General features: G+C 41.2%; 2 protein-coding genes across 4 annotated transcripts in view; one reads left to right on the top strand and one right to left on the bottom strand.

Moving 5' to 3' along the window:
• NUSAP1 (nucleolar and spindle associated protein 1) overlaps positions 1 to 3150 on the bottom strand; it is a 34620-nt gene extending 31470 nt beyond the window's left edge. Inside the window, exon 1 of the mRNA XM_026479975.4 lies at positions 1619 to 3150. Coding sequence (XP_026335760.2) covers positions 1619 to 1723 — 105 coding nt within the window. The 5' untranslated portion in view covers positions 1724 to 3150. The remainder of the gene's footprint in view (positions 1 to 1618) is intronic.
• Positions 2035 to 16475, top strand: OIP5 (Opa interacting protein 5). Of its 3 annotated transcripts, XM_026479978.4 has the most exons (5): positions 2037 to 2408; positions 2646 to 2712; positions 6484 to 6606; positions 10157 to 10238; positions 14985 to 16475. In XM_026479978.4, exons 1-5 carry the CDS (start codon positions 2087 to 2089, stop codon positions 15078 to 15080), a joined length of 690 nt encoding a protein of 229 aa, XP_026335763.1. In that variant the 5' UTR covers positions 2037 to 2086; the 3' UTR covers positions 15081 to 16475. The 3 variants fall into 3 exon arrangements, with proteins under 3 accessions (XP_057162310.1, XP_057162309.1, XP_026335763.1); XM_057306327.1 differs by lacking the exon at positions 10157 to 10238 and having other exon boundaries at positions 2035 to 2408; positions 14985 to 15073; XM_057306326.1 differs by lacking the exon at positions 6484 to 6606 and having other exon boundaries at positions 2036 to 2408.
• The last annotated feature ends 2301 nt before the right edge of the window (positions 16476 to 18776 follow it).

Genomic DNA, 18776 nt, shown 5'->3' with positions numbered 1-18776 from the left:
ACACCTACTGTGTGCCAGATACTGGGTGCTAGAGAGGTAATGGGGTCAGTATCGACCAGAAATACTTTACTATTCCACTCAACGAAAACGGAATAAATCGGCTAACCCAGATCAGGTGCCTCAAGAGAACTACAGGTGGGGCTTTTAGAAAAAGATCTCACTTGCAATAGCTCTTCAGAGGCCCAAATGGTTGTAGGGCCTTAACGTTATCCAGAGCTCTGAACTCAGGAGGCCTCCCTGCAACTCTCCTGCCACCGACTGGAGCATTATTCTAGCACTGCCAACAAGTGATTGAAAATAATGATTCAGCATCTCCCACATAAAATGTACTGCACTTAGTGTTGTGAAGACCTTCCAAGGAGCATGGATGAGGTTCTTGTTCAAGGAAGTTTACTTTTAGTGGAGAGGATAACGTAATACACAAAAAAAACCGGAGTGCAAGGTGAAAGCCTGTAAGCGCTCAAAGAGAGAACCTGAAATTAAACTGCTTTTAAAAGCACATAGGGTTCCTGGGATTACTGGGGTGGTGGAACTGTGGCCAAGAGACCGAAGAGAAGGAGATGAAGTGATACTTCTGTTGGACACTGAAGAGCAGTTGGAAATTATTAATGCAAATAAAGAAGAGGGAGAGAGAGGGAATCTGAGGCCAAAGGGTCAAAATTAGCAAAGGCAGAGAGATGGACTAACGTGCCAGGTGTCCAGGGACCAGCACAGGCTGGATGCTATACTGTCCTGGAGAAGAGTCCAGCCAGACTGCAAAAAGCTTAAGGAATTTAAGATAAGGAATTAAGGCTTTGTTTATGAAGTAGTATTGGGGATGCCCTTCAAAACTACAGCTCAGAAGTATCTCCAAAGACACTCCTTTACTATTAAGCCCTAACAGGTACCTGGGCACTGATAATTTTAACTCACTTCAAAACATTTGTAATGCCTGATTTAGGCATTCACTGTGTAAATACCACGCCCTGCAGAACACACCTACAGAGTGCCCGTAAGTATTTTGCGGGAAAACTCCACTGAAGAATATATAACCCCCAATCCCAAACTGAATCTCCACATTTTCCCCTCAACGTTTTGCAGCATCGGAGTCAAAGACCTTACCGGTTTTGAAACAGAACACTACCACAATAGTAATCATAAACGAACGATCATGCTAGGTCAGGGCTGAGTTATAAAAATTTACCCACGGGATGATCCTCTAAAAGTCATCCTTTCTTCCAGGTCCTCCAATAAAGTATCAAGAGATTTGGGCCTCATTTACAATTCACCAAATTGTTACTGTTTCGAATTTTCCAGAAGCCAAGGCAATTATTTCCGCTACTGCCTAACAACCTGAATTAGACACAGCATCCCTGAGCTTTCTGGGCCTGCATTTCCTAAATTAATTCCAGAGTACTTCCAAGAACACCAAACCAAACAAACCCTTTTGAAGTCAAGGCCTATGAGAGCCTCCAGAAAAATCAGGTGATTTTTCAAAATAAGGTGAATACTATGGCCCCCTTTCCGTTTTGCGTAGTTGGAAGGAGAGCTGGCTCAGTCCCCGGGGTACACGTTCGGTCCTTCCCACCACGTCTACCGGAGGCCGCTCACCCTGCCCCGCCCGCTACCAGCTCCGTACCCTCAGGTTAGCCCGGAGGCCCAGATTCTTTGCCAAGCTCTGCAGGTCGCTGTATTTGAGGGAGTCCAGCTCCTCAAGGGAGGGTACGGCCATGGCGAGCTGCATCCAGGCGACCACGCAGAGGACGCGTACTCCACCCTCGGCAGCGCAGTTCAAAACTCTGGCGCCACTGTAAGCGTTGGCTAAACCGAATTTTATAGAGAGTTTAAATTGAAAATGCTGCACTTCTATTGGTTAAAAATGCCCTGAAGGCGGGGTTTCCTGGCATTGACCAATAGAAACGATGATTCTCCACCCATCAGACGCATGTTTTCCGCCCCAACCCTCAACAACACTTTGGCGCCGAAGGGCGTGTCCAGGCAGCGTGTGTGGGGCGGAGCCCCCGGCTCACGAAGTCCAATGAGGATTAAGGAACCGTGCTTGGGCGGGGCCAGGTGCTTGTTCGACGGAGGCGCGGGCTGCAGGAAGATGGCGGCTCGGCCCCGGCGGCATCGTTCGCGGTATGCAAAGCTTCCGCCGGGTGACTTTTGTGATGGCGCAAAGAAGAAAACAGACAAACACTCTTGTACGACTTCTATGGAGTGGGACACGCAGGTAGTGAACGGGTCCTCGCCACTTGGCCCCGCAGGCTCGGGGACGGAGGAGCTGCTCTCCGGCCCGCGGCTGCCTTCGTGGCTACAGCCCGAGAGGTGCGCCGTGTTCCACTGCGCACAGTGCTACGCCGTGCTCGCTGACTCCGTGCACCTCGCCTGGGACCTGGCGCGGTCCCTCGGAGCCGTCGTCTTCTCCAGTGAGTGGGGGCGGAGTCTGAGGAAGGCGGAGGAGGGCCAGAGAGTGGGTTCCGCTTTCTCACGGGATGGTCCAGAGCGGGTGGAGAAAAAGATGGGTGAAGATTTGGAAGGAAATTAACGCCTTTGCCAGGGGTGGGGGCAACTTTTCGTGGCAATAATGAGTTTATCTGTAAGGGGTAGGTTTTCCTTTTCAGGGCTTCACAGGTACTCCTTCTGACCCGTGTTTGTCTTCTTAGGAGTCACAAATAACGTGGTTTTGGAAGCTCCCTTCCTAGTTGGCATTGAAGGTTCGCTCAAAGGCAGGTATGTACTGGGAGTTCTCTATTGGTTTCTAGTCCCTCACTTAGTAAGACGAGTGTAGAACCGACATGCACAAGGGGAAAATTATTTGTTCTTTTTTGCGCTAGAAGAAAAGTTTATTCAGTCCTTACAGTGTATTTGAAGGATGTTTCTTTTACCTGTTTGAGACTTGTGGGAACTTGATGTGTTAATGAAATGGAAAGGTTGTATTTGTGTATAGGTTTTAAGATCTTTCTGAGGGCCATCTCTCTCTAGTGGCTTGTGCAAGGGAACTTAGGCTAAGAAAGTTATGTCTGGTATGGGAAAAGGGAGAAAAGTTCCTTTTGGTGTATAGTGAGAATCTATGAACTACAGTCCTTTGAGATAACGAGGACTTTAAAATTTCCATTTTACTTGGTGTTTGTAATAAGCCATGGTAGGACTATTTCTTCTGTAATCCAGGGAATCTGGGGAAGAACACAAGTTGAATGTTAAGTACTTGAATATTGCCAGTAAACTTTGCATCCAGTCTGTGCGGTGATCTACAAGTGACAATGAAGTGCTCAGTGAATTTAGTATTACAAGGCTCCGTAATTTTGAGCATTGGCTTTTATAGCAAAACAATTCATTCCGACCACAGTTTTAGGGTATAAGGTATAAGGTATAGGAATTCTGAGTTGCTTTACTCAGTAACCAGAGTCTTGCAGTTCCTCTTTCCCAACTGAAATACACTAGCGCTCCTTACCAGAGTGTCCTCTTTCCACCCAAAGGGAACAGGGAGAAAAGGAGTGCTGGCTTGCTTGGAATTGGGTTATTTGCGACCGGAAGCAGAAGCTCTCCAAATATCTTTCTTAGATTAGGATAATGCGTCTAGACACATGCTGTCCAACACTGTAACTATTAGCCGCGTGTAGCTGTTGAGCACTTAAAATGTGGCCATCCTGAATTGAGAAATACTGTGAGTGCACAATACACACTGGAGTTTGAAGACATTTTTAAAAAGATTTTATTTATTTGATATTTAGTACAAGCAGGGGGAGTGGCAGGCAGACAGAGAAGCAGGCTCTCCGCTGAGCAGGGAGCCGGATGTGGGGCTCCATCCCAGGACCCCGGGATCATGACCTGAGCTGAAGGCAGACACTTAACTGACTGAGCCACCTAGGTGCCCTGGATTTTGAAGACTTGATTCAAAAAAATTAATAGTTTAAAAATATTGATTATATGTTGCAATGATATTTTTTGATATATTGGGTAGTATAAAATGTATTAAAACTAATTGAATTTGTTTTTAACAAGACTAATAGAAAACTTTAAATTACTTATATGGCTCACATTATGTCTCTACTGGACAGTACTGATCTAGATGGTTTGTAAAACACTGGAGGGAAATTCCCAAGTATTTGTGTACTTTTAGAATTAGGAGAGGCATGGGCAGGAAGAGATTTATTATCAGGAAATGGTTCGTGTGATTACAGAGGGTGAGAAGTCCCAAGAGCTGTAGTTGGCAAGCTGGAGACACAGCAGAGCCAGTGGATTAGATTTAGTCTAAGTCCCCAAGCCTGAGAACCAGGAGAGCCAAAGGTGTAAGTGCCAGTCCAAAAGCCAGAAGGCTTTAGACCGAAGAAGAGCCTACATTTCAGTTCAAGTTTAAAGGCAGAGGGTAAAATACAATGTCTCATCTTAAGGCAGTCAGGCAAGAGGAGTTTCCCTTTACTCCTGACAGGGTCAGCCTTTCTGTTCTATTCAGACCTTCATCTTGTTAGATGAGGGTCACCCAAATGGGGAGGACAATCTGCTTTACTTAGTCTACTGATTCAAATGTTAATCTCATTCAAAAACACTTAAAAACACATTCAGAATAATGTTTGACCTAATAATTGGGTACCATGTGGCCTAGTCAAGTGGAACATAAAATTTAACCATTACTTGTTAACTTGGCACCCACATGCATCTCCTAAAACCATACTTAACCTCCAAAGAAAGACAATAACAAGGTCATAATTCTAACATGTTACAACTGTCCTGCATACAACTGAAAATACATTAACCCCTTCTCTGAAAAAGGAAGTCAAGTCCTTAAATAACATTTACATTTCTCTTTGATCTCTCATTAACTTAAATACTGTGATATAAAATTAATAATACATAAATAGAATGATATAGTTTGACATAATAGTATGATACAAAATATGATTTTATGTTATATAATAAGGGAATAAGAGAAGAACAGAGATAAACACTCAGACACAAAAACCTACTCATAACAAGGTAAGGAGGAAATACTTAGGATAATTACAGTCCTCATTTCTGTAACTGGTCACTCATAGCTGTATTTTGTAACCACCTTCTTCCACTACCCATCTGTATCCCCTTTTGCCTTTAGCAAGTACTCAGCTGGTCATAGTTCTTTACCAGTGTGGTAATGCAAACCTTCATTTTTGAAGGACTTGACCCATTAGCAGACTAATAGTCAATGAAATATTTTATATTGCACGCATAAGCATAATTTGGGGATTTTTTTCACATTTTTGCCCTGTGCCATAAATCAGTATCCCCCAGACATTTTTCTGTACATACTGTGCTTTCTCTGATACCATTAATTCCTACATAGGAATTAAATCAAATTAATGCAACTTTATTTCATGGCTTGCTTTTTGGTTACTGTATTCACAAAAATACAGTACATGTGTGCTGTGGTACTTAATTTACCAATGAATTGGGATACTGTGTTGCTTGGTCTTTTTTAGTATCCATTGACATGAATCCTCTTCTTGGTCGTCATATGATTTTTATACTCTATTGATGCAGTTTTACTGCATAGTATATTATGTTTATACAAATACTTTTTTTCCTTACCCAACCACTTTAAAATTGTTTTCAGGGGGTGCCTGGCTCATACAACTCTTGATCTCAGGGTTGTGAGTTTGAGCCCCATGTTGAGTGTAGAGAGTTCTTAAATAAATAAATAAATAGTTTTCAGTACATGCCCGATGTTTTCTTAAAACATTTCTCTGTAGTATTTGGGATGCCTGGGTGGCTCAGTCGGTTAAGTGGCTGCCTTTGGCTCAGGTCATGATCTTAGAATCCTGGGATTGAATTCCGTGCCAGGCTTCCTGCTCAGTGGGGAGCCTACTGCTCCCCCTGTTTGTGCTCTCTCACAAATAAATAAATAAAATCTTAAAACAAAAACATTTCTTTGTAGTATTTGGGTATGTCTTATGTACCAGCAGATATGGTGAGTGACTTACCCAAGTGGTTTAACTAGAATCATTACCTGTTTCCTCATCCAGTAATCTTTCAGAGGATAAAAGAAAAGAAAATAGATGGCTTGCTAGGGTAATAAGATTTCTTTTCTTTTTTCTCTTTTGGCATTTTGTCTGGGTATTTTCTTAAGTTACTTTTTTGTTACATCTGCAAAAGAAAAATCCTGATTTGAGTTCTATTAATAAATTGTTTAGTAAACCCCATTCAACTTGATTATTTTTCTTAAGCTAGAGATTGGTTTAATGGTAGCTAATTTATATAGTCATGTGTAGTTTTATATGTTTAAGTGTTAATCTGATTAGTTAGCTCTTTTTCTGCTTTTCAAATGTAAATTATTCTATAATGACAGTTGTACATCCATAATAATCTAGGATGTAATTATATGAAAAGCTGAGTCAACCTTTCTCGAATATGACATTTCTTCAGTCTCAGTCCTATTACAGCACAGTTTTTAGGAGCACTGGTTCCTGAGACTGGTTATTTTATATTTCTTCTCTGATTTCCTTACCTATATCCTGTTTTTCACTCTAGCACTTACAACCTTTTATTCTGTACTTCCTGTGGGATTTCCATTGGTTTCCATTTGTATTCTACCCATGCTGCTCTGGCTGCCTTGAGAGGTCACTTTTGCCTTTCCAGTGACAAGATGGTATGGTGAGTAGACTTAGATATTCTTTATCAAATACATTTTTTAAAGATTTTATTTATTTATTCGACAGAGATAGAGACAGCCAGCGAGAGAGGGAACACAAGCAGGGGGAGTAGGAGAGGAAGAAGCAGGCTCATAGCGGAGGAGCCTGATGTGGGGCTCGATCCCATAACGCCGGGATCACGCCCTGAGCCGAAGGCAGACGCTTAACCGCTGTGCCACCCAGGCGCCCCTTTTATCAAATACATTTTAAAAGACCTTCCAGAAAAGGCAGAACGTTTGTACCAAAGAAAATGCTAAAGCCAGGCACTGTCTCTTACACAAAAAGATGGGCAGTGGGATCAAAATATACTTTCATAACACTATGCTTATTTTAGATGTCTTATAATCATACCATGTCTTAATAAGCTTATGATGGAATAAATGAGAGGATATTCTTTTGTTATAGAAACTTCTGGAAGGTAAGCTTATTGCAAAATAATGTGTAATAGACATTTACTGGGTTTGTACCCGTCCCTGTTTTCCTTCCCTATAGAGTGGGACCTTGTGGCCATGTTTTTTTTTTTTTTTTTTTTTTTTAAAGATTTATTTATTTATTTATTTAACAGAGATAGAGAGAGCCAGCGAGAGAGGGAACACAAGCAGGGGGAGTGGGAGAGGAAGAAGCAGGCTCATAGCGGAGGAGCCTGATGTGGGGCTCGATCCCAGAACGCTGGGATCACGCCCTGAGCCGAAGGCAGACGCTTAACCGCTGTGCCACCCAGGCGCCCCTGTGGCCATGTTTTTATCATGTGTGATACCACTCCCAGGTGATAGGATCAAGAATGAATACCTGGGGGCGCCTGGGTGGCACAGCGGTTGAGCGTCTGCCTTCGGCTCAGGGCGTGATCCTGGCATTATGGGATCGAGCCCCACATTAGGCTCCTCCGCTATGAGCCTGCTTCTTCCTCTCCCACTCCCCCTGCTTGTGTTCCCTCTCTCGCTGGCTGTCTCTATCTGTGTTAAATAAATAAATAAAATCTTAAAAAAAAAAAAAAAAAAGAATGAATACCTGACCTAAGCTAAGCCAATCAGGCTTTCTACTCTAGGAATTTGAAATAAGGACCTTGAGACCCAGAGACACTGGTCATTGTAGATGGTACGGGTGCAGAGCTTGGGAAATGAAAACTCTAGGTTTAAGGTAGCTATTTTCTACATGTTTGCATGTAGATGCAGCAAAATCTTGTCTGCAAAAAAGAATGAAGCAGATAGATACCCGAAGAAAAGTTAAAAAAATAATGATGTGGCCTCATAGAATCAGATAAAGTACCATACTTCTTGTTCCTTCTTATGTAGTACTTTGAATATTTATCTTCCTAATACTACTGTTAAGCTTTTTTGTTTATTATAGCAAACTGAAACATCTATCAGAGTCTTTTGTTGACCATTAAAAACAAAAAAACAAAAACAGCCATTGATGAGCTAGTTTGTGCCAGACATTATCCTTACCTCACTGAGTTCTTAAAAGAAGACAACTGGAACTCAGAGGTGGAGGAGCTGAGATTTTAATCTGTGTCTTAACTCCAAAACTCATTTTTGTGTCATTAGACGTAAAGTTTCCTTTCTCTCATTTAATGTGCTTAGATCGGTGTTTCTAGCTGAGCTGTGTATGACTAAATAATAAAACTCATAAGTAAAGCTCATCCTTCATGCATGAGGTTGTTCAAAATGTATTAGGTATACTATTTGTTCTTCACCGCAAATTTTTTTTCCTTCACTGCAGATTTTCAACAGGAAATAAATACTTGAGATGGATTGATAATTTACTTTCAATTTCTAATTCTTAAATAATTTTTAAAAAGATTTTATTTAATTATTTGTTAGAGAGAGAGTACAAGTAGGCAGGGCAGCAGCAGAGGGAGAGGGAGAAGCAGAGTCTCAGCTGAGCAGAGAGCCCGATGCGGGGCTTGATCCCAGGGCCCTGGGATCATGACCTGAGCCAAAGGCAGACACTTAACTGACTGAGCCACCCAGGTGCCCCTCGTCTCAAATAATTTCTATCTAGAATTAAGTTTAAAGAGGGGCAAAAAGTGTTTATAAATGTGTGCTATTAGTAACCCAAATTTTCTTTAAAAACAGTTATAAGTAGTTGTTCCAGCTGAGCTGTAATTGAATATTGCTTAGGGAGGTTAAGCTTTTTGTAACAAAAATTTTTTAATATAAAATTTTAAAGTATAGTAGATTTTAAGTAATTTTTAATCTTTAAAATAAGGAGTTGGGAAAGGTCAGAGTATTCTTTTTGATTAAGTAGAAATCAGGCATGTATAGGTAGCATGAGTCTGGGAAGATAATAAATCTATCTCTGTCAGAATGAATTTGGTTGTGTGTGAAAGAAAACCAGACTGACAGTGGCTTTAACAAGTAAGAAGTGGAGTGATTGGCCACTCCAGGAGTCCTCCAGTGGCTTAGCCACAACAGGGCTCTGGATCAACATCTCTGGTTCTCTTGGCCTTTTCCTCTTAGATGCTACTGCAATTATAAGCATTACATCCATAGACAGTGGCATCCCCAACCAGAAGGAAAAAGATATGGGAAGTGGGAACACAGGGAATGGTCTCATTTTATCATCAAAAATGTCCTTATTATTATTATTATTTTTTTAAGATTTTATTTATTTATTCGACAGAGATAGAGACAGCCAGCGAGAGAGGGAACACAAGCAGGGGGAGTGGGAGAGGAAGAAGCAGGCTCATAGCGGAAGAGCCTGATGTGGGGCTCAATCCCATAACGCCAGGATCACGCCCTGAGCCGAAGGCAGACGCTTAACTGCTGTGCCACCCAGGCGCCCGCAAAATGTCCTTATTATTGACCAGAACTATGTTACGTGATTGCCTTAAGGTGGGAAAGCAAATACGTGAGAGAAGGGAATAAGATTGCCACACTTGGCTTAGAACACTTCTGATTCATCTCCTAGGATTGAGCATACTCTTGTCCTAAACAGAATCTGGGTTCTTGGTGCCTGGGTGGCTCAGTTGGTTAAGCATATGCCTTCAGCTTAGGTCATGACCCAGGATGCTGGGATCAAGTCCCACATCGGGCTCCTTGCTCTTTGGGGAGCCTGCTTCTCCCTCTGCCTCTGCCTCTCTTTCTCTGTCTCTCATGAAAAAATAAATAAAATCTTCTAAAACAAAACAAAGTCTGGGTTCTGTTAACAAGAAAGAAGTTAGGAATGGCTACTGGGTAGGCAACCAACAGCGTTTGTCACCATATGATTACTTTTCTTCTAACTGCTATACTATTTAGTTATTCGTACGACCTGGTTTGTGTGTTTAGTTTGTCATGGGATAATTTTGTCTTACGTATTCCTGGCTGGCAAGGGGTGAGCTGAGACACAGAGTCTCTGATGATTTCTTAATTGAGAATTTGTTTTTCTTACAAAATACAATATGAATGTTGAAATGAAAATCTGTAAGGAGGCTGTCTTTGCCTGACATTGCTTTAGAGGACAAGTTTGGTTCATTGATAATCTTATCTGTAGTATGATACTAATATTTTCTCTCTACATTTTCTATCCAGCTATCTGTTAAAAACAAAAGCCATAGTAAGTGCATCTGAGATGGATATTCACAACTTGTCTCTACCAGAAAAAGTTGCAGAGGTAAAATTTCATGATGGTTGTATGTTTCCTATAATACAGGCATACCTCAGAGATATTGTGGATTCAGTTCCAGACCACCACAGTAAAACAAATATCATAATACAAAGCAAGTCAGATTATTATTTTGGTTTCCCAGTGCACATAAAAGTTATGTTTACGCTATATGTAGGCTACTAAGTGTGCAAGAGCATTATGTCTAAAAAAACAATGTACATAACTTAATTAAAAAATACTTTATTGCTGGGGCGCCTGGGTGGCACAGCGGTTAAGCGCCTCCCTTCGGCTCAGGGCGTGATCCCAGCATTGTGGGATCGAGCCCCACATCAGGCTCTTCCGCTGTGAGCCTGCTTCTTCCTCTCCCGCTCCCCCTGCTTGTGTTCCCTCTCTCGCTGGCTGTCTCTATCTCTGTCAAATAAATAAATAAAATCTTTAAAAAAAAAAAAAAACAGCTGCATTTAAAAAAAAAATACTTTATTGCTAAAAATGCTAACCATCATTTGAGCTTTCAGGGAGTTGTAATTGTTGTTACAGATCACCCTAATGAATATAATAATAATGAAAAGTTTGAAATATTCTGAGAGTTACCAAAACGTGACAGAGCCATGAAGTGAGCAAATGCTGTTGGAAAAGTGATGCCAATAGACTTTGCTACACAGGGTTGCCACAAACCTTCAGTTTGTAGAAAACACGGTATCTTTGAAGTACAATGAAGCAAAGCACAATAAAATGAAGTATGCCTGTATAGACAATTCCTGGCACTTTATTCCAATGAATTTGGTGGTGATGAAATGGTGTAATAATCCAGTAATCCTTTATACCTGGTTTGGCATTCCTTATTGAACTTGGGACACAAAGCTGAATATTGTAACATCCAGTTCAAGAGAAGGAAGAAAGCTGCTTAGCTCCTGCAAGTCCTATACTCTCCCCTCTGTGCTGGGAATGGACACCATCATCTGTCTTAGATCTGTCCTTTCTTTCTTTCTTTTACTCTCTTTTTAAAAGATTTTATTTTTAATCTCTACACCCAACGTGGGGCTTGAACCTACAATCCCGAATCAAGAGTCATAGGCTTCTCTGAATGAGCCAGCCAGGTGCTCCAGATCTGTCCTTTCCGTTAAGCACTTCATGTTTAGATGTCTCAGGAAAGAGTGGTGAAACAATCTTTAAGAATTCTTATTTAAATGGATTTTCCTAGTGGTCGATAGTTTTGAAGTTGAAGAAAGCAACTTTGTTTTGGTAACTTACTCTCTGAGTGGAAATTTGGCTGTAACTTTACTAGTCTCAGAACAACCTTAGAATTCATTGTTCATTTTGTTTTTCGTATTGTTAATAGTTTATTCCTTGCACATTATACATTTTGTAACCAATGGCATTTATTTTCCAAAGTTTAAGTATCTTTTAGGACAGGGGAAGAATGATTTTTGGGGGTGTTGTTTTGCATAGCTAACTAATGAACCATTCATGAGCTAACTCATGAAACCATGTTCTAAGCCAGGTGTTGCGAACTTCTTCTATAAAGGACCAGATGACAAATATTTTAAGCTTTGTGACCATTCATCCTCAAGTACTCAACTCTGCCATTGTAGCACAAAGGCAGCCATAGACAATATATAAACAGATGCATGAGGTGTGTTGCATAAATGGGCAGCAGGGTATCCAGCAGTCACAGTCAACCTTCGCTCTAAGCAACCAAGTTGATGAGAGGGCTCAGTAACTATTTTCATTGGCATGTGAGATAACTTCTGGAATGGCAGCCTGAGGAATTCCACAGCAAAACTGCCATAACTGAATAAAATTGCAGAGGAAACAAACATTTTAAGTCTGTAAGAAATTTTCCTCAAGGCATAAGGCAAATGAAGAGACATTTATTTAAGAAAACCTACAAAACCTCCGAGAACAGTGAAAGCCTGTGGCATTTGAGCCGGTTCCCTCCCTCTCATGCCTGTACCTCGGAGAAGGGAGGCTCTATCTGGGTGGGCAGCTGTAGCCAAGAGCCCCGGGATCGTTTTTGCCCTAGCTCCCAGTGGAGGGCTGTGGTATCTTCCCAGGAGGGGCGGGCTATCAGTAATTCTCATCAGAAGCTCCATTCCATTCACAAAGGGCCCCTTGTCATGCAAGTTCTACCACCGGCACAGCAGACTAAGTACCAGGAGCCCATTCACCCTTCCCCCAGCTTGCAGGTGGGGCAGAGGTGTCAACGGCAGAGGTAAGCCAGGAAGAGAAGTGGGCGCCTATACCCAGCACTGTGCTTATGAAGCGAGGGTGTCATTCCAGGAGACGCTGGCCCCCAGGTTAGGAGGAGCCAGGGTAAGAGGCAGATTGTAAAAACTGCCCCCCTCCCCCTGCCACACAAGGGAACTGCTGCCCAAAACAGTGGAGATTTTGAGTAAGCAATTAAGAGGAAGCTGGTAGTTCCATGAGAGCAACAAGCTAAGCCATAGATTAGTTTAGAAGGTTATCAGACAGAACCGGTGAATAGATAGCTAAGAAGAGCCCCTCCTGTGGTCAGAACAACAACAAAAAGACTGGCTACCAGTCTTTCAAAGACTACCCCTACCAATGGGGGGAGGGGTCCTGAATTTAATTGGATTAGACTCTTGAGCAATTTACGTCCCAGGGCATTGTCAGAAACCGTAGAGCAGTCAGCCCAATAGTGAAGGCGAGCTGCTTGACACGAAAATCAAGGAAACACTGAACCGCTGTCCTTCCAGGTGACTGACTGCACATGCTCACGCCTGTGTTCTCTGAGGACTGACAGCAGAGTCTCATACGGGTGGGGAAAAGAGGTATCAGTGAAATAGTCTAGTCAGCTCACTGAAGCCGATAAGTAGACAACAATAAGCTGAGGAATGGGTGTTTAGTATCCAGAGTTGCTATAATATATTATTTAACATGTCGTTTGCAGGGTGCCTGTCTGGCTCAGTGGGTGGATGTGTGACTCTTGATTTTGGGCTTGTGGGCTCGAGCCCCATGTTGGTTACTCAAAATAGTTTAAAAAAAAATTTTTTTTTTTTTTTTGCAAATGTCCGGTTTGCATCAAAAATTAGAAAACACTTAAAAATTAGAAAACACTCAAAAATTAGAAAACACTCAAAGAGGAAAGTATGACCCATACATGGGATAAAAAGCAGGCATGTAAAACTGCCTATGAAAGGGCCCAGATGTTGGACTTCTCAGAGAAAGTCTTCAAAGCAGCTGTTATAAATAAGGTCCAAAAAACTAAAGGAGACTGCTTAAGTCAAGGAAGGTATGATGTCAATATCTCATCAAATAGAGGCTATCCTTAAAGAGTTAAAAATTACAAAAAAGAACCAGCTGGAAATCCTGGAGTTGAAAAGTACAATAACTAAAACGACAAATTCACTAGAGGGGCTCAGCAGCAGATGTGAGCTGCCCAAAGAAAGAGTCAGCAAATTGGAGATAGACGGATGAGATTATGGAATCCGAAGAAAAAAGAATGAAGGAAGGTGAACTGAGCTAAGACATCTCTTAGGCACCATCAAGCATACCCGAATATTCTTTGGTAAAAGGAATACATACCAAAGGAGTAGAGTGAAGTAGAAAACATATTCAAAGAAAAAATAGTAGAAAAATTCCCAAATTTGATGAAAAACATTAATTTACACACCCAAAACCTCAACAAGCCCACGTAGGATAAACACAGAAGAGATCCATACCCCAGCACATCATAGTAAAAGTGAGGAGGAAACAAAATCTTGAAGGCAACAGAGAAATGATTCACCACATCCAGGGGTCCTCCAATAAGACTAAGAGGCTCTAGAGTTACCTATTTAATTTAAGCAGGATTTCCTGAGGAATTTTGATTATTCTTGTATTTTGGACGATAATAAAAAGATTTAGTGTATGGTACAAATTATCAGAAATAAGATTTTGTTGTTGTTGTTACTAACCTGATTTCAACAGAAGATTGTCATCCATAATTCTGTATTCAATGGTAACTTTAGCTACTAAGCACATGTTGTATGCTAAATAATGCCATTAAGTTTGGTTCTTGCTTTAGCTATTCTTAGGTAAAAGAACTATTGAAAATTACCTAATTACCACAAACACGGGTTCTTAACCCAACAACCAGGGCTACTTTTGAAGGCCATTAGCAGAATATTGAAGAAAGGCATCTGTTACTGTGAACAAAGAGGGGGAAAAAGTTAGATTCTTGCCACTAGAAAAGGAGGGGAAGACTAAATGGATGCTGCTCTCCACAGACTTTCTTACCCCGCCTTATTCTTGTCTTCCTTCCCAATACTTGGCGTTTAAACCTGGTGAAAAGGGGTAGGAAGGAGGGAGACAGAGCAGCAGTGAGGCTGTCTTTTTTCATATGAAACTTTGTATCTGAGGATCTTACTGTGCTCTGGGTTTATTGCATAAAGTTCTTTCAGAAATAGAACAGGCATATTTATGTAATGTGTTGAGACATTGCCAGTTCTCAGTCACTAGTTTAAATTTGAAGTGGCTTCTAGAATCATCAAATTGAGTGTTAAGATGCTCTGATACCAGGGCACCTGGGTGGCTCAGTCAGTTAAAGCCTCTGCCTTCGGCTCAGGTCATGACCCCAGGACTGGGATCAAGTCCCACATCGGCTCCCTGCTCAGCGGGGAGCCTGCTTCTCCCTCTCCCTCTGCCTGCGGCTCTGCCTACTTGTGATTGCTCTCTTTTTCTCCGTTAAATGAATAAATAAAATCTTAAAAAAAAAAATAGATGCCGATACCTATTCATTTTTCTTCCCAGCTGAAAGAGAAGATAATGTTAACACATACTCACTTACATTCACTGATGAAGATTCTGAAGGAAGTAACTCCCGACCAGCCCAAGCCAGAAAACTGATCCAGAATTAAAGCTGAAGTATCAGGTTCAGCCCTTACTGATGTCTTCTATCAACAGGTGCTATTTGATCAATTCTCCAGAACGATCAGCTTCAAGAAGGGAACAGTGGTTTATTATGCTTAGCTGTAGGCTGATTTTCCAAGTGATTTGTGAAGCTAAGATGAGAAACTAAGGAAGCTTCTGTCCGGTTTTTTAGCTATTTGCCTTAAGAACTTATTTTAGCTTATCAGTTTCATAAATACTTACTTCTAAAAACATATTTTCCTGCAAATTGAGGTTGATTAGGAAGCAATGTCCTGTGAATGGTCTGATATAAAGATGCATGGTTGTTATGAAAATAAAATTGTATTTAATGTTGACTACTGTTATTTCTACATGGAGCAGTTGTTATGGTAAAGATTGAGAAACCATTTTTTTCTTATGTAAAGTATAGGTACATATGTATTCTGTAGGTAATATTCAGTAACTTAACTGGATAATATACAATTTATCTTTTCATTTCTAAACTGGGTAATAATGAGAGGAATGATAAATATCAAGCATTCACCAAAATGGTGTTTTTTCATGTTTTGCTTTATGTACCACGTAGGCTCAGTACCTTATCATATTCATTTAATAAAAGTATACTGGTACTCGCTACCTGCACAGAGTTTATAATCTCATTAGAGGTGGACATTCAAATAACCACATGAATACATGTGAATTACTACTCCGTCTTGAAGAACAGAGACAGAGAGCTACCAGCACATACAGCAGGTAACAGACCTGGTCTGGGGGTCAGGGAAGGCCGCTCTGAGGAAGTGACATTTCAGCCTTGGTCTGAAAGAGGAGTTAATTAGGGAACGGAGGGGGATACCTGTGTAGAGGCCCTTAAAAGAAGACGTGCAGGAGGTGCACCAGTGGCCAGAAGCCAGAGGGTGCAAGGACTTACTGGCCTCCTGAAGCATGTTTGTTTTTATCCCAAGAACAATGGAAGCCCTTGAAGAATTTTAGAGGAGGCAGCGTATGGCAGGATTGGTTTCACTTTTGTAGAACTTCGTTATGGTCGCCTTGTGGAGAATGGGTTTACAGGGGCAGCGGGCAGACAGCTGAGGGGCTGGCAAGAGCACAAGCCAAATATGATGTAGCCAAGTGGTGATGCGTAGAAAAGTGGACCTGGTTCAGATGTCGCTAGCAGCCATTTTCTTACTCTTTCCATCCTTTGCACTTTATACTGAGTAAAGGCCATTTCCCTTAAGAAATATGTGAAACAAGAAAATTCTGATTTGCTTTATACTTTTGAGTTGCAAAATTTGATTCCATAAATAAGGGTGGAGCCTCTGTCAACAAACAGTACCAGAAAAGCTCTTACTTTCTACTCCTAAAGAATGGACCTAATAAATTTAATACTATATTGAATCATCCTGGGGTTTTTATTATCTGTGGGTATGTTCTTATGTAGCTAATTTCCTTAACCTCTGGAACTGCTGATTTGGAAGAAAGTTAAATGGAAAGTTTAACTTGTACTTAACATCAAATTAAGCTGGCTGGTTTTAAGTAGTTTTTCCCCCCAAATACAAATTACATGCTTACTCTAGAAAAACAATTCATGCATAGATGTAAGACAAAATGGAGGCTGCAAAGTACGCTTTCCCTTTCCATCTTCGAGAGGCCTAGGATAGCATGCTGGGAAGCGAGCAGGCCCTGCAGCCAAACTGTCTGGATTCACATTGTGGTTTGGACAGTTACGAGCCACGAACATGAAGAATTTATTTCAACTCTTCTTGTAAAATAGGGATTAACAACTAGGGTTGGCGTTTTCCTTTTCTGGGGACAGCATCCATAGGCATTCAGAACGATCCAGCGTTTGACATACCATTGAAGGCTGTCCTACAATACGGCCTCTTAACAAAACCAGGCTGTCCCAAATCCCTGGTAATAGAATCATTTACCTTGATACCAAGCAGATGGGGAACGCCCCAACATCCACATGTGGCATGTGCCCAGGCTGACTTCAGGGAGTCCATGCTGAGACCTGCAGTTCTTACTGAGGTGGTCTAAAACGAGAGAGTGCGTCAGCAGGGCCTAGGGTGGTTCCATGTGTGCTACGTGTGTTCTTGACAGGATCAAGCATGCTTTCCTTATTGAGGAGCAGAAAATCATTGTGAAAGTGTTGAAGGCACAAGAACAGGGTCAGAAAGCTAAATTAAAACATGAAGCTTTTTGGAGTAAAAAAAATTCAAAGGCTTGTTCTGTTTAAAAAAAAAAAAAAAAAAAAAGCTAGGGGTGCCTGGCTGGCTCAGTCAGAACATGCGACTCTTGGGGCGCCTGGGTGGCACAGCGGTTAAGCGTCTGCCTTCGGCTCAGGGCGTGATCCCGGCGTTCCGGGATCGAGCCCCACATCAGGCTCCTCCGCTATGAGCCTGCTTCTTCCTCTCCCACTCCCCCTGCTTGTGTTCCCTCTCTCACTGGCTGTCTCTCTCTCTGTCAAATAAATAAAATCTTTAAAAAAAAAAAAAAAAAAAAAAAGAACATGCGACTCTTGATTTTAGGGTTGTGAGTTCGAGCCCCACATTGGGTGTAGAGAGAAATAAATAAATAGTAAAAAAAAAAAAAACCAAACAATCCAGGGCTATAGTGAAGATTAAAGGAATTAATGAATACATCTAATGTAATTACAGCAGTGCTTAGCACATACTAGGTGCTCAATAAATATAATAACCTTTACGCATGTGGATGTACACGTACAGACAAAACAAAGGCAGTTTTATCTTCCACATTCTGCAACCTGCTTTTCACACAATAAATGCCACAACTTTCCATACCAGCCCATATGCAAACTACCTCATTTATTTTAACACCTACATGATTCAGTGATGTGAATATATCAGAATCTAACCATTCTTATATTGGATCCTTGCGCCTATCTTTGCAGATCTGTACTGGTATTTCTGTAGGAGTGATTCTTAAAGTGGGAAAGTCAAAGGGCATGTCCATTTACAATTTTGATATTATGCCTTCCATAAATGTTACACTGATAGTCTCACAGATGGTTGACTTTTTAAACAACCCTTTTAAAGGATACCTTTAGGTGGTTAGGAGTTCCTACGAAAGTCTAACAAACATCAATGATCGACTGATATTAACAGATATTAAGTCTACTTTGCTACAGTTTGACATCATTTAGCACTCTATATATGTTGAATACGAGTATTTTCAAAATTCCATAATCATAAGAACGATAAAACTGCATACTGAAGTTCCTCCTGAGTCGTAAACTTTTAAGCTCCTAAGTTAACAGCAGAAACTATCTCCGTTTTTGTAACCCTACTATCTAGCACAGTACCTGGGAGTGGAGTGTATCAGTGTGTGCTAAATGATTAAGCATAAATCACAGGAAGGAAATATTACATTAGGAATCATACCACAAAAACCACGTAGCTTTTGTTCCTCTCCACTTGACAATAGCCAATCCTAAGGAAGTTTGTAACATCTACTTTCTTACTTTAAACTTAAAAAAACTTTCCCCTGAATCAAGAAGGATCTTTTTTTTTTTTTTTTTTTTTTTTAAAGATAGGCTCCATGCCCAGCGTGAAGCTTCAACTCAGGACCCTGGGATCAAGACCTGAGCTGAAATCAAGTGTCAGTTAACTCACTGAGCCACCCAGGCTCCCCAAGAAAGATCTCTTCCTTTTTTTTTTTCTTTTGATTTTATTT

This window comes from Ursus arctos, unplaced genomic scaffold (genome assembly GCF_023065955.2).
Source record: "Ursus arctos isolate Adak ecotype North America unplaced genomic scaffold, UrsArc2.0 scaffold_36, whole genome shotgun sequence".
NCBI lineage: Eukaryota > Metazoa > Chordata > Mammalia > Carnivora > Ursidae > Ursus > Ursus arctos.
Note: the sequence above shows the minus strand (reverse complement) of the source record. Positions and strands in the feature narration are given on the sequence as shown.

Excerpts from the sequence above, each read along its gene's own strand:
- OIP5 (XM_026479978.4), top strand. The coding sequence starts at position 2,087 with ATGGCGGCTCGGCCCCGGCGGCATCGTTCGCGGTATGCAAAGCTTCCG. Across the intron at positions 2,409-2,645 it reads CGGAGCCGTCGTCTTCTCCA|GAGTCACAAATAACGTGGTT; the intron begins GTGAGTGGGGGC and ends TTGTCTTCTTAG. Across the intron at positions 10,239-14,984 it reads TACCAGAAAAAGTTGCAGAG|CTGAAAGAGAAGATAATGTT; the intron begins GTAAAATTTCAT and ends TTTTCTTCCCAG.